At 42.0% G+C, this 15,436-nt stretch overlaps 1 protein-coding gene across 3 annotated transcripts in view; it reads left to right on the top strand.

Moving 5' to 3' along the window:
• The window catches only part of CDH13 (cadherin 13), a 1,254,348-nt gene that overhangs the window by 580,948 nt on the left and 657,964 nt on the right, over window positions 1-15,436 (top strand). For all 3 annotated transcript variants that reach the window (XM_017953611.2, XM_017953610.2, XM_017953612.3), the window contains one exon: window positions 1,228-1,344. In XM_017953611.2, the coding sequence (XP_017809100.1) occupies window positions 1,228-1,344 (117 nt within the window). The remainder of the gene's footprint in view (window positions 1-1,227; window positions 1,345-15,436) is intronic.

The raw sequence follows: 15,436 nt of genomic DNA, 5'->3' as shown, positions 1-15,436 counted from the left end.
CTGGGATTGCAAGTGCCTGCCACCATGCCTGGCTAATTTTTGTATTTTTAGTTGAGACCGAGTTTCATCATGTTGGCCAGGCTGGTCTCAAACTCCTCGCCTCAGGAGATCGGCCTGCCCTGACCTCCCAAAGTGCTGGGATTACAGGTGTGAGCCACTGCGCCTGGCCCGCCCACTTTTAAATGGGGTCATTTTTGCTGTTTGAATTCCTTGTAAATTCTGGATAATAGTCCTTTGTTGGATGCATACTTTACAAATATTTTTCCCATTCTCTAGGTCATCTGCTTACTCTGTTGATTGCTTCTTTTGCTGTGCAGAAGCTTTTTAGTTTAATTAAGTTCGAATTGTCCTTTTTTTTTTTTTTTTTTTTTTTTTTTTTTTGGTAATGTTTGCTTTTGAGGACTAGGCCATAAATTCTTTGTCAAGGCCAATGTCTAGAAGAGTTTTTCCTATGGTTTCTTCTAGGATTTTTATAGTTTCAGATCTTATGTTGAAGTCTTTAATTCATCTTGTGTTAATTTTTGTATATGGTGAAAGCTATGTGTCCAATTTCACTCTTAGGAATATGATTATCCAATTTTCCATATGGGTGTTTAGCCCAACACCATTTATTGAATGGAGTGTCATTTCCCTATCATATATTTTTGCTGACTTTGTTGAAGATCAGTTGGTTGTAGGTATGTGGCTTTATTTCTGGATTCTCTGTTCTGTTCCATTAATCTAGGTTTATACCAGTACCATCCTGTTTTGGTTACTATAGCCTTGTAGTATAATTTGAAGTCAGGCAATATGATGCATCTAACTTTGTTCTTTTCACTTAGGATTTGTTATAAAACCAATTCTTTATGGGCTATATAAATCAAATAAAATTTTATATCTAAGCAAGTCCTCCAGATTCCTGACCAGGCAAGTAATCCAGTAGCTTGGCAGATTAAGAACAGTAATATGCAAACAGTGAGGGATGCATAAATCAAGACTGTCATTGTGAATAGAATGATTTGGAAGTTGGGGGTTCAAATAGCTTCATGAGAGTTATAGTGAATAACAATGTCAGCTTTAGTATTATTCTAATATTGTACTTGGGTAATGCTAATAGGGTTTGATGGAATACAATGAACACTTTCCAAACAGCTGTATGCTTTCCCAACAAAGGAACTCTATCTCAGAGCAGACTGATATATCATTTCAATGGGAGATTTTAATCAATCCTTTTGTTTTCCCTTTTAGGATATATTTAAATTTGCAAGAACTTCTCCTGTCCCAAGACAAAAGAGGTCCATTGTGGTATCTCCCATTTTAATTCCAGAGAATCAGAGACAGCCTTTCCCAAGAGATGTTGGCAAGGTAAGTCAGGCAAAAAACAAATTACAAAAACGTGTTTTTTATGAAAAAATGAGCACACAGGAAGCAGACTGAGTATGACTGTCTTGGTGACAAGCTGGAATTAGTCTTCATCCCTCTATGATAAGAGACCAAATGGTTTTGTCATAAAAAGAATGTTGAAAGATCATTCATACACAAAAGAGGAAATTTGAAAGAACCAATAACAGTTTTGAATATTATGGAGATCAACATGGTAGATGATGTTGAAATTACGTAGGAAGATGTCATTGGTTGAGAAATAAGGCTCATTGTTTTTATAGATTATATTCAGGTGATCACCAGATAGGGCCCCCTAGGATGGTGGTATGTTGATATGTGGCCTTCATTGAGATCCTCCTTTTCAAATATCTAGGTCCAAGCATATCACTGGGTTAGTTTTCCAAAAACTAAACCTGATCAAGGGAGTAAAATCATCCTAACCAGATCCAGAACCAGATGTGGAAAACACTGTCCCATGAATCAGAACAATAGCTTTTCCAGGAAGAAATAGTCACCGTTAAATGTGCCAAAATACTGATACTGCCTCATCAATACATTCTCCCCTCTTTAAGAGAATCAACATGGAGAATCAAATTTTGAGCAGTTTGTACTTTTTGGTTGTTAGAAACAAGTGCTCGGTGTCGCAAAGAAGAACCAGCACTCAGGCAAAGAGTTTTCTCAGCAAGGTAATTTACTTCTACAGTGGGGTGCTCCTCGCACTCCTGGTCACTGAGAGAGCACACTGAACAAAAGAGGGAAGGGGGATTTATCCCTAACACGGTTAGTCCCTGCTTCTGTGTCCTGTCCCCATTGGCTGGAGTTGGGCCGCACAATCTAAACTGACCTGATTGGTTACTGTTTAAAATTGAATATGGCTAATTAAGCAGGAAGGGAGAGGCTGTCCGCTGTGGTACAAGGCATGTTTGGGCATGTCAGGGCACAGCAAAGGCGGGAAGGGTAGTTTCAGTGGGAAGAGCTGTTTCGGCAGGAGTGGCAGTTTACAGAATGGGTAGCCAGGAGTAAACAGCAGTCTTTCCAAATGAGGAAGAGATATGAGTTACAGATTGGGACTATCAGGAGCAGTTGTTTACAGAGCAGGTAACTTAGGAGAAGGGACTAGGAAGTTGATCTTGAGAACAAAGAGGAAGGGAATCAGAAATTAAACGTTTGAAGAGGAACTTACTGTATCAGACATTGGTGAATCTGGAATTTGAAAAATGGTGGTTAGTTAAATGAATGATCTTAATGGCATTTGCTTTTGAACTGCTAGTTTATTAAGTACACCGTACATGTTATATGCTGGACTCTAAACTTGGGGCTGGGTGTGAAGAAGCAGATAATAGAGCTAACATGCTAGTGGGAAGACAGAAAGAAGAACATTGCAGAGTATGACAAATGCTGTGAAAATCAGAACAGGAAGATGAGAAAAAAAGAGCAAATGGCAGGATGAAGGAGTAGAGGGAGGAGGGAATCTTTACACAGATGACTGTGATGGCTTTTTGAAGGTATTGATGTTTGAGGGGAAACTGGAAGGATGAGAAAGGAACAGTCATAGGAATATCTGGGTGAACAGCATCTTTGGCAGAGGTAAGTTTACATGCAAAGGCCTGAAGGTGGGACAGAATAGCATGTAGTAGAGTTGCAACATGCCTGGGTGGCTGCAAGAGAGTGAACAAGGACGGCAGTGGTGAGAGTGAAGTCAGAGAGGCCAGCCTGCCCTTGGATGAGGAGTTGGGGTTTCATCGTGCATGCAGCAGGGGACCACTGGAAGATCTCTCCAGGAGACTGCATGTTTTGAAAGATCCTCCTGGCTGCCTTGTAGAGAATGATTAGTGGTAGCAGAGTGGTAGAGAGGAGTGGAAGCAAAGAGACCCACTAAGAGGGGAGTTTGGTGGTGATCTGGACAAAGGTGACTTGGACTATTAAAAATTAGTATTGGACAGGTGTGATGGTTCACACCCGTAATCCCAGCATGTTGGGAGGCTGAGGCAGGAGAATCAACCAAGGTCAGGAGTTCAAGACCATGCTGGCCAACATGGCGAAACCCCGTCTCAACTAAAAATACAAAAATTAGCCAGCGTAGTGGCACGCTTGTAATCCCAGCTACTTGGGAAGCTGAGACAAGAGAACCACTTGAACCCAAGAGGTGGAGGTTGCAGTGAGCCGGGATCATACCACTATACTCCAGCCTGGGTGGCAGAGTGAGACTCTGTGTCAAACAAACAAACAAAAAAATCGATCTTTATTGCACATTGAAAGAAGTGATAATCCAGTATCCTGGTAACCACTATATTTATCATTTTAAACTCCCACTGTGCCAAAGATGCCTTTCTCTAAGCAAAAATCTTTTCAAGAGTCTGGGATATGATATAAAGGGAAGCAGAGCTGCTCCAAAGGGATAGCCCTGTTCCCTTGGGCAGCCCTAGCCACTGTGATGATCCTTTTCTAGACAGGTTTCCCAGGAGCCCAAGATGCCAGGTGCCAAGGGACCCGAGTCCCCACTTCTTCAAAGCTCTTCCCAAACAGTTTCTGAGACTCACGTTGCATTCCAGTGTTTCAGTTTTCTTTCAGATAATCCTGGGCTTCTCAACTCTCAGCATGCATCACAATCAGCAGAGACACTTAAAATGCATATGTCAGGGCTCCACCCTCAGAGATTGATTCCACTGGGGTGGGGGTGAGAACCATGTGAGGATGTGTTAAATATCCCAGGTGATTCAGATATGCAGCCAGGGTGCAGGACTGCTGGTCTTAAGCAATCCTCCAAAAGTGATTGTGGACCAGCTACATAAGTATCCCCTGGAAACTTGCTAGAAATGCATATCTTCATGTCCTACCCCAAAACCACTGAGCCAGAAACTCTGGGGTTAAAGCCAGGAATCCGTGTTTTTACACAGCTTCTAGGTGATTCTGATGCACGTTCAAGTTTACAGAGGGCTGACCTGAAATATGGTTTTGTCCCCTGTCCACCACTAGTACACAATACCTTCAGTTGCAATTCCATTAATTAGTTATAGTAAGGACAATCACATTTCAGTTGCCTGGAAAATCCAAGTTTACACTGGTTATCCAAATCTGTCATGTCCAGATTTAGACAATGCATTATGTAGCCATCCTATAGTTTCCTTCAATTACACACAATTTCCTTCTGGGTATATTTGGGTGGGTTTTCTCACAAGCCTCTTTTCTTGAGCTATTCAATGGGTTCATAAGCATGTAGTTAATTGGGAACATTCTTTTGCAAATTTTTTTTTTTTTTTTTTTTTTTTTACTTATTACGGCTTCAAAAGGCAATTTGGTTTCCACACTGAGGACTCACCTCTTCTTAGCCCCTTATGTGTTGCCCATACTTGATCTCGACTTAGATTCTCTACAAGCAACTGCTTTTCTAAGTGTGGTAGGCTACTAACTAGACAATGTGCAAGAGCCTTCGAAACCTCTAGATGTTTTTTGTAGAATTACTGCACTGCTTTGCAAAAACTATTTATTTGTCCATGCTTTATATGCCTTTGAAGGTACATATTTTCCTTTTTGTTCCTGCTTGTTTCCATTTATTTATATTACTCTTTATATCTCCTGTCTTATCCTCATCATCTCCACCACAGCTGACAAGCTGTGCTCTGCAGAGCTGTGGAAGAGGACGTAGGTGTCTTCAGTGAGTGCTGGGGAGGCGGCAAGAAGGGAAAGAAGACCACAGAGGCCGAGCTCTGGCCTCCAAACACCACCACACTCCCAAAAAATCTCTAAGTCAGGACACCTCTAATTGTGTAAATATTACTTATTAGTCTTCGGTATAGAATGCCATTTGAAGAAGAGGTTCTGCAGCTTTAAAAGCATAAAGACGTTTGTCTTACTTTGGCTTCCCCTAGAAGTAGACCCTGAGACAAGAATTCAAACGAAGGCAGTTCATTTAAGAGGTGGGGGAAATGTTCATAATAAAATAAGGGAGAGACACAGAAAAGGGAAGGCAGCTGGGAGAGAAGCTTGTTTATGAAGCCAGCTACCCCTGTGGGTGACTGGATTGTAATCTCATGGGCTAACTTTAAAACATGGTGTGGAATACATTGTCAGCATTAAAGCACCCCCAGGGGATGGCACTGGGATACTTTGACACAAACTGGGGTATTTCTACTCCCAGCAGTAATTGGTTGAGGACTGCTTCCAAGGGTGTAAATTCTCTAGCATATCAGATCTGCCCTGCACTCTGTGCAGTAACTCGACAGCCTGCTGAGGTTTGGAGGAGAACCTTAGACAAAAAGGATACTGTACAGCAGTCTCCAGTCTGCTGGTCTGCACTGAAAAGGTGACAGATAGGGGATGTGGACAGGGCACTGATCGCTTCGGCTTCCTTACCAAAACTAATATATCTATTTTTTTTGCATACTTCATTTCATCCTGTGCTTTTACCTCATTTCCTGCACTAGCTTTCTCACGTCCTGGGCTTTTGAAACCCCCTGTACTTGCCTCTCTCTCTCTCCATTAGAAGTAGTTCCTGCATCCCAGGAGGGAAAATCTCTGAAATTCAACCTAATTCATATCAACAAGCATATATTCAGCATCTGTTATTTATAAGGAACTGCTAGGGGCTGGGAATTTAATGGAGGAGAAAACAGACAGAATCATTGATCTTGTGGGATTACGAAAGAGATGACAATATCAGCACATAGTCATTATTTGTCCAGCACTGTGCTAAGCACTTTTCATCTATTATGTTGAATTCTTATGATAACAACCACATGAGGATCATTTTCTAGCATGCCAATGAAGGTAATGAGACTCAAGGGTGACGTAACCTGACCAAAGCCACACAGCTAGTTCACAGCAGAGCCAAGTTCTGTTTCTGCTTTTTGAGATTTCAAAGTCTGTGCTCTTAACCACTACACTCAGAAAATACTAAGCCCATTCTGAGAATGCTCTTCCATGGAATGAAGTATCTTCACTGACAACTTCTCCTTTCAAAACAGCATTAAAATTAAGTGCATTTCTTAGAAATGCACTCAAAAATAAGACAGACAGAAGGTTGGATCAATGGATCGATATCTGATACATTATAAAGGAAGTATATTAAAATGTTAGTGGTAGAGTATAAGTTGGTGAACATATGGGTGCTTGCTGTACAATTCTTTCAAGTTTTCTCTGCATTTGGAAATTTCGTAATAAAATGTTAGGAAAAATTAAGTTTAACTAAGTATAAAATTATCATAAAAGATACAGGAGTTGGCATGCTGGCATAAAAACGCTTTTTAAATCATTTGTCTTGCGTTTCAAGAGGGTGAATGGAGACAAGTAAGTAACTGGTTCTTGGTTTTTTGTTTTTTTTTTTTTTTTTTTTGGTCATATTTTATTACAACCTGAATTCCTTTAAAGAAAGGAGACTCATATCCTGAAGAATGAAGACATTAAAAGCAAGGTGCTGTGGCGAGTTAGCCCTTGGTGAAGGGTTTTTCACAGTTGGATATCCTGCTGTATAGAACTGAATACCCACAGCAGGGTTACGCAGGCAGCTCCAGGGATGAGAAAAAGCCTTGACTGATACATAATTTATCTATCTGCCAAGTAATTAATTAGTTGGTAAGTAGCTAAACTACTAGAATTTGGGAGCTGCTTTTCCATTATACGAGGGAATCATATTACAACCCTGAGATTCCAAATCACTGCTACTCATTTAAATAGCAGGTGGGGAGTATGAGGCGGTGTATGACCCTCCCCAAACACACACAGGAGACAATCTGATAGATCACTGCCAGCCCTGGGAAAATCAGTTTGCCTCCTAATTTCTGGCTCTTTTCCACGGTACATTCTGCCCTAGAATATCTCTCACAGTTTTGGAAGACAGGGTAAAACACCCAGTCATGAACATACTTCCTCATACCTGTGATTTTCTTTCCATTTTTGAACTCTAGACAGCAGGGAAGAGCTGAGAGTGTGTGCTCTGGAGAGGAACATGCAGATCCCAAAGTGGCTTTTTCCCCTCTCCCCCTTCCAAGTATGACTCTTTCAAAATTTCGGCCATAAATAATTTCTCAGTTTTACCAACTTTCGCTGATAAATAATTGATTGCATCTTTAAAGATTTTTGAGTTCTTGGCCCCAATTGATTGAGAGCAGGGACTTTATATCTGTAAGCCAGCAAGGAGGTCTTTGGGAGACGTATTTTATTCTGTTTTATATTGAGTTTGAAAGACAAGTCATTTATGAAATGCTTATTAGGGATTCTGCTTTCATCACAAACCCTTTTCATCAAAACCAATGAAAGTACTTTTTTACAGAAAATCCTTTTTTAAAGACCCTATAAATTGGTAGAATGGGCATTTGGAAGGCCATCTTTAACCCAGGATAGAAGAAATATGTAACTGGACCAAGTGCTCTTTGTAAAGGGAACCAACATTGATCATTAGACTAAATCATGAAAACTACTCAACCAGGACTCCGCTTTGATTGTGTCATGAACATAAGTCAGACCTGAGGGTAATTTACATCAGCTCTGCCACATTCCTCAGTGTTCTGGGCATCAGATTCTTAGAGGTCTCCCTGCATCCAGATACTCTGGACCTGAGATTTATGCCCACCCATGCAAATAGGTGCCAAGGAGTCTGATAGTCTTGAAATTTAGTTTGTTTTATTCTATTTAATTGTCATTTGCCTCACTTTGAAGACCCACGAAGGCCAAAGCTATATCCTTAGAGGCTGGACCAGAAAGCTGGTACTGAAGCCCCAGCACCTCTCCATCACCCTCCTCCTGAAATGCAGACTCAGGGTTACTTGCTATTGCCTGATTTAGTTTAGGATCAGGCACTCACGGGGTTGTCCAGGGTAACCCAGTAATTGCTGTCAGCCCTCTACCTCTTTTAAAATCCGTTGCTTTATACCCTTTATCCATGTCTAACTTCTCTTTGTACCCTTTATCCACATCTACACTCTTCTCAGAAATTTACATGTGCTTAATTTCCACTCCCCACTGTTTTTTGTTGTTGTTTTTTTTTGAAACGGAGTCTCTCTCTGTTACCAGGCTGGGGTGCAGTGGTGAGATCTCTGCTCACTGCAACCTCCGCTTCCCGGTTTCAAGTGATTCTCCTGCCTCAGCCTCCCTAGTAGCTGGTACTACAGGCGTGCGCCACCACTCCCAGCTAATTTTTGTATTTTTTTAATAGAAACGGGGTTTCACCATGTTGGCCAGGCTCGTCTCAGTCTCTTGAACTTGTGATCCACCTGCCTTGGTCTCCCAAAGTTGCTAGGATTACAGGCATGAACCATTGCACCTGGACTTAATTTCCCCCTTTTAAGGCAACTAGCAGTTTTATTCAGTAACTAAAACTTACCATGGGCTAGAGTGTAGGAGAAAAACTGGAATACAGAGTATCTAAGATGTCCAAAGGCTCAGTGCTCAATAATTCTTCTTGAGATGAACATCACAGTTTATTTCTACATTCAGCAGCCACAGCTACACGTAAGCCTTTTCCTGAACTGTCACTTCTTCCTGGGATATACCGTCTTTATCCTTATTCCTTTAGGAGCAGCCCACATTCACACTCTAAGGCGGTACCGTCCTGTGGAACATTGACATCATTGCAGGAGGTTCTACCTCTACACAGTCCAGTATGGTACCCACTAACCACATATGGCCAATGCAGTTTTAAAATTTTAACTAATTTTAATTTAAGCTTAAAAAGTAACACTTCATTCCATTATTGGGACAATTTGGCAGGTGAATCTATTTTTTTCATGATGCATTTTAATCTATTTACAGATAAAATATTTTTTACTGAAAAGGCAACGTCCACACTGAGATGTATTTCAAAAACTTATCATACAAACACAAAAGCAATGGAAAATGTCTCCTTAATAATCTTTGTATTGATTTCATTTAGAAATAAATCCCTTGTATTTCTTTTCACTTTTTTTTAACGTGGCTGCCAGAAAAAAATTATTTATATGGCTCATATTGTATTTTTATCAGATGGTGCTAATCCAAATACGGCCCATTTCTGATACAGTCTGCTCTGTGGGATTATTTTTTTGAGATAGAGTCTTTCTCTATCACCCAGACTGGAATGCAGTGGCACGATCTCTGCTCACTGCTACCTCTGCCTCCTGGGTTCAAGAGATTCTCATGCCTCAGCCTCCCAAATAGCTAGGATTACGGGTATGCACCACCATGCCTGGCTAACTTTTGTACTTTTGGTAGAGATGAGGGTTCACCGTATTGGTCAGGCTGGTCTCAAACTCCTGGCCTCGAGTGATCCACCTGCCTCGGCCTCCCAAAGTGCTGGGATTACAGGTGTGACCCACTGAGCCTGGCCCGTGGAATTTTACTTGATCTCTTTTATACATTGTTTATACCTCTTTGATGGCACTTAACACATTTTGAGAAACAGTGTCCTTCCCTACCTTCCCACTAACTGTAATTCGTCAAATGTAGTGGCCCAGGACAGGGTCTAACACACAGTGGCAACTCAAATATTCTTTGAGTTGAATTCTAGCCATATATATGGCTGATTACATAGACATTCACTCATTCACTGCCTACTGATTAATTAAAGTGATCATAGCCTGGTTTGTTGTTAGAATGGAATTAATAGACCATTATATGATCAGTCTGGATATTTCCAGTAAATTTTAATTTTCTAAAATGGTAATGAGGTCACCAGATAAATTGCTTGGCAGTCAACTATTATGTCAGGTCATATAAGCATTCTTAGTAGACTTTTTTTTTTTTTTTTTTTTTTGAGATGGAGTTTTGCTCTTGTTGCCCAGGCTGGAGTGCAGTGGCGTGATTTCAACTCACTGCAACCTCCACCTCCCGGGTTCAAGTAATTCTGCCTCAGCTTCCTGAGTAGCTGGGATTACAGGTGCCCAACACCACACCTAGTTAAGTTTTGTATTTTTAGTAGAGACGGGATTTCACCATGTTGGCCAGGCTACTCTCGAACTCCTGACCTCAGGTGATCTACCTGCCTCGGTCTCCCAAAGTGCTGGGATTACAGGCGTGAGACACTGCGCCCAGCCAGTAGATTTTGATAGATTTGATGTTGATGGATTTTATGTGGCAATAGGGTGGGGGAAGAGAGAGAGAGAGAGTTGCATGACTGTATTTCTGAATTTGCCTATGTATATGATGGTGTTTTAATTCCAATTAAATTAAAACACTCAAAACTTTTATCTTCATTCACAACTGAACACAGTCACTTCTAACTTATTTTTGCTAAGTCTAATAAAAGCTATGTTCACCATTTGGAAGTGTTGCCCTCCTGCAAATTTTAATTAATGATAAAACATAATCGGGTGGTTTTGGCTCTTTGCCAAATACATATATATGCAAAACTTTCCTCCATGATCTATGTCCCGCAAATAAAGGCATCTGAGCCCAAGGAGGAAGCAATATTTTTAACCCTGAGTTTATCACCCTTTCGGTTCTCCATTTTAAAGGTTCCTAGAACTTTATTGTTATTATGAACATTTGGCCTTAGACTGAATTTATATTTAATTATTTGTGAACATTCAAGGACCTGGCATTTCAGCTTGAATTAGCATCCAGACTTAGGGTTGTTGAAGAATTTTCAAATTGGACTAGAATCTTCAATACCTAATGAATGTCTGGATCTAAGCCAAACATGGCTATCCCTACTGTTCTGCTTAGTTTTTACAACAGCCCTATAAAGTAGGCAACTCATTTCTGAGATGAGAAAGTCAAAATTAAGAGAGATTAAGTAGCTTGCCCAGGGTAACCCTCTTAAAGAATGGCAATGCTGAGACCCATATCCAAAACTCTTCAATGCCACATCAGTGATCTGTCCACCACAGAGTGTGTGAATGTTTAAAGTCTCCATGGGTCTTTGCTGTTTGCATAGCACACTCACACAAATGGTCATTTGACTCTCATATGTACCCTCAGAAATCAATATTATGTCCCCATTGTACAGTGGAGGCTCTGAACTGAGCATGACCAAGGCTCAGAAGCATCTTACAAAACAGTCTATTTGTGGTACAAATTGAATTGCCTTTCTGTGTCACCACCTACAATTGCACCAGGGATCTGGATGGATTTCAAAATAGCACATGGCATGAGTTAAGCCACTGTGGAAAACAGTGTGGAGATTCCTGAAAGAACTAAAACTGGAACTACCATTTGATCCAGCAATCCCACTACTGGATATCTACCCAGAGGAAAAGAAAAGAAAAAGATACTTGCACATGCATGTTTATAGCAGCACAATTTACGATTGCAAAATCATGTAACCAACCCAAATGCCCATCGATCCACAAGTGGATAAAGAAGCTGTGATATATATATACACACACACACACATATATGTGTGTGTGTGTGTGGGTGTGTGTGTGTGTGTGTGGGTGTGTGTGTGTGTGATGGAATACTACTCAGCCGTAAAAAGGAATGAATGACATTTGCAGCAACCTGGATGAGATTGGAGACAATTATTCTAAGTGAAGTAACTCAGGAATGGAAAACCAAATATCTTATGTCCCCACTGACATGTGGGAGCTAAGCTATGAGGATGCAAAAGCATAGGAATGATACACTGGATTTTGGGGACTGGGAGGAAAGGTTGGGAGAGGGGAGAGGGATAAAAGACTGCAAACAGGGTGCAGTGTATACTGCTTGGGTGACGGATGCACCAAAATCTCACAGATCACCATTAAAGAACTTACTCATGTAACCAAACACCACCTGTACCCCAACAACCTATAGAAATTTTTTTAAAAAAAGAAATAGACTTCACTGGAGGAAGGAGAAACATACAAGCCAGGGTGAGCCAAGGATGAGAAGCATAGCTCGCCATCCCCCTCATCCCACAGGGAGGTCTGCCGGGGAGAAACGCTGCTCCCATAGCTGTTCCGTCTCTGCTGGACAGCTTCAGGACAATCTTGTTAGTGGACAGATGATCAAACTCCAGGGATGTCCAGCAATCTGAATGCAGGTACCCAGATTCGTAGGAGTTGTCTGAAATTCCAGAGTTCAAAGTCAGGTGCTTTGGGCAGGGGTGTGCTGGAGAACTAGCTGTGAGAGGCTGGAAGCCTTGAGTTGGAGTGTTTGCAGCTACTTTGGCATAAATTCTCCCACAGTGGCCAATTTCAGGCTGGCAACTTACAAAATCTCTGAATGTTTAACAATGAACTTCCATGAAGGAGTAGGGTTGACTTCAGCACGGCACTGTCCTTGGGACTCAGGGATCATGACACTGGAAGGGGTCAAGGGGCCCATAGGTCCCAGGGGAGCTACGCTTCAGTGAAGCCCTCCATTGTGGAGAAGTGGCTTCCACACCCATCTGTTCACCCTGGGTTGCAGCTGGTCTTCTGCCCAGTTGAGCAGTGAGAGTCATATTTTGACAACTCTGCCTGTTGCAGGCATTAAGCAACTTGTTCAAGGTCACGCAGCAAGTGCAACGTAAAAGCTGAGCTTGCACACTTGCCCTTTCAGCTCCACCACACTTCTCCTTGGCACGGAAAAATCCAAGTCACTCTCCTGAAGCTGGCAGATTCTGCAGCAATTGTCCCAATTCCACCTGGAAAATGAGGAAGGGAGTGATAAAATTCTCTGTGAAGCGAGGAGAAATGAGGCTAACCTCGCCAACATTTATTTGATGTGAGTGTTTGCACGCTGAGTTAAGGCCGGAGGTCGTGTCTTCGTTTAACAAATAGACCACATGTTGACAAGCAAAAAATGGCTTTCTTTGTCTAGCAAGAAAAGCTCACTTCAGACAACACATTTTTTTGTTGGTATCTCCGCTGACAACCCTGTTCAAAGAGAGCCACAAGGAATGTAAGTGAAAGCAGAAAAAGCCAACTTTGGTGTAATTAAGAGATATCACTGCCCGTTTTTCTCAGTGATGAGGCCGCAGCTGACTCAGTCGATAAGGGCCGTGAAGGAGCGGAGCCTGGGGCACAGTGGAGATGGACTGGCCTTTTCACGGTCCAATTACTTGTCCAAGTTTTGAAGAGGACTGAAGTAGAACTGGATGGAGATGGGAAACAGGCCAATAAAGGGTTTTTTGTTTTGTTTTGTTTTAAGAGAGGAAGGAATGAATGAAGAAGCTCTTTTACTTTCTTTTCCAGCTTGGAGCTAGCTCTGCTTCCCAAATAGGGTGCTGGGGGAAAGATGTGATGTGAGTGTGGGTGGCTGGGAACAGTACCTCCTGGGTACCTGCGCTAGGCCCACTTCTGCAACCAGTAATGGAGGAGACAGAAGAATGCTTGATTGTAGGTTTAAACGTTCCCATCGGTGAGTGTTGCATTAAAGATGTTGCTGTCTTCTGTTGCATCAGTTGGTTTGGAACAAGTGATGAAGAAGGAGCTTCAGTTGATGCCTCTTGAGCAGGCAAACACCCTCCCTAGGCTGAAAATTGAGCCACATTAATTCAGAAATATTTACTGAGCAACTACTATGTGTCAAGCACTGCACTGGCTAGTGCTTATGGATTCCCCCTAGAAGAATGCCCATCCTAGGAGAGGGGGCAGACCTGTAAACAGGCAGACAAGCACTGTGATGGGGTGCTGTGGGATCTTGGAAAAGTCAAGAAGGCAGAAGAAGTAATTCCAAAGAGGACTCCTGAAGGATGCCTAAGAGTAGGCAACGTGAAGCTGCCATGGGAAGAAAGTGCTCTCCAGGCAGTGGGAAGAGCATGATCCAGTATCTAGGGGCAAGAGGAACGATGCTCTGTCCAGAGAGCTGAGAATAATTCAACGTGGCTGTGATGCAAGGAGGAAATTGTCACAAAGAAATTTGGAGAAATCATCAAAGGCTGGAAGAGGAAAAATTGGAAAAACTACTGTAGGGAATTTGGACCTTTCTCTACAGATGACTAAGGGTTATACATTGGGGGATCACATGATCAGATCTGCATTTCAGGAAGATTAGTCCTGTCGCACTGGGTAACACCTGAAGGCTGAGAAAACCAGGAGCAGGGGTGACAAAGAGGGAGGCTGTGACAGAAACCCAGGTGGGTGATGAAGGGCTCCCGGGCAGGGGAGAGGCAGAAGGACTGGAGAGAGGGCACAGTTAAGGGCCATGGTGGGGGATACCAGGCAACACTGGCAAGCGAGTGGACAGTGATGAGTGAGGAGGTAGAAGAAGGTTCCCTCTTAGCTGGGACATTATGCCTCCATAGGAAGCTGAATAAAGTCACCCGTGAAGGTGTTACTTTGTGGGTAGGTAGACTGTAAAACTGAAGGATCTGTTTTATCCATCTCCCCATAGTTTGCTCTGTGCTGAGGCTGCTGTACTGCTCCTCTTTGAAATAAAAAAGAACTCTTCCCAGAGGTAATGAATCCACCTGCATGCTGTATGTTATATGGAGGTGGGCGAACATGTTAGGTGGAGGGTTGTTCTTGGAGAGATGGATTCATTTTGCACCAGTGACAGGCTTGAGGGAACATCAGTGTGTCAGACATCTCTTCCCGGAGTCTTCCTGACTGATGCGTGCCTAGGGATTTTATTTTAGTTGTTCCTTGCTGTGGATTTGAAATTTTTTATTTTATTTTTTTCTACCAGCTCAGAAATGTATAACAGCTGTGTTCACTGTTGGCCTTCTAGCCTCAAATTCATTTTAAATACATTTCTTCTTAGTAATTTCTTATTTGAATGCTGATGTTGGCTATGCATTAGTTTACACAATTCACAGGCACTGTGTTGCTCAATTTTTAGTTCATTTATTTGACAACTTGAAATTCATCTCACAAGTGGTGCTTTTATTTTGTTATTTGCATCTGGAAATCATTCCTAACATGCCATGGAATACATCTGGTTTTTTTCCTTTTGTAAATAACTTTTTTTTCTTATTATAAGAGTAATATGTGTTTATTGTAGAAACTTCAGAGAAAAATACACATTTAAGAATAATAATATAAAAATATCCAGCCAGGCACAGTGGCTCATGCCTGTATTCCCAACACTTTGGGAGGCTGACTGGGCAGATCACCTGAGGTCGGGAGTTCGAGACCACCCTGACCAACATGGAGAAATCCCATCTCTACTAAAAATACAATATTAGCCAGGCGTGGTGGCGCATGCCTGTAATCTCAACTACTCGGGAGGCTGAGGCAGGAGAATTGCTTGAACCCAG

This window comes from Papio anubis, chromosome 18 (assembly GCF_008728515.1).
Source record: "Papio anubis isolate 15944 chromosome 18, Panubis1.0, whole genome shotgun sequence".
NCBI classification, from domain to species: Eukaryota; Metazoa; Chordata; class Mammalia; order Primates; family Cercopithecidae; genus Papio; species Papio anubis.
This window is presented reverse-complemented; position numbering and strand designations above follow the sequence as displayed.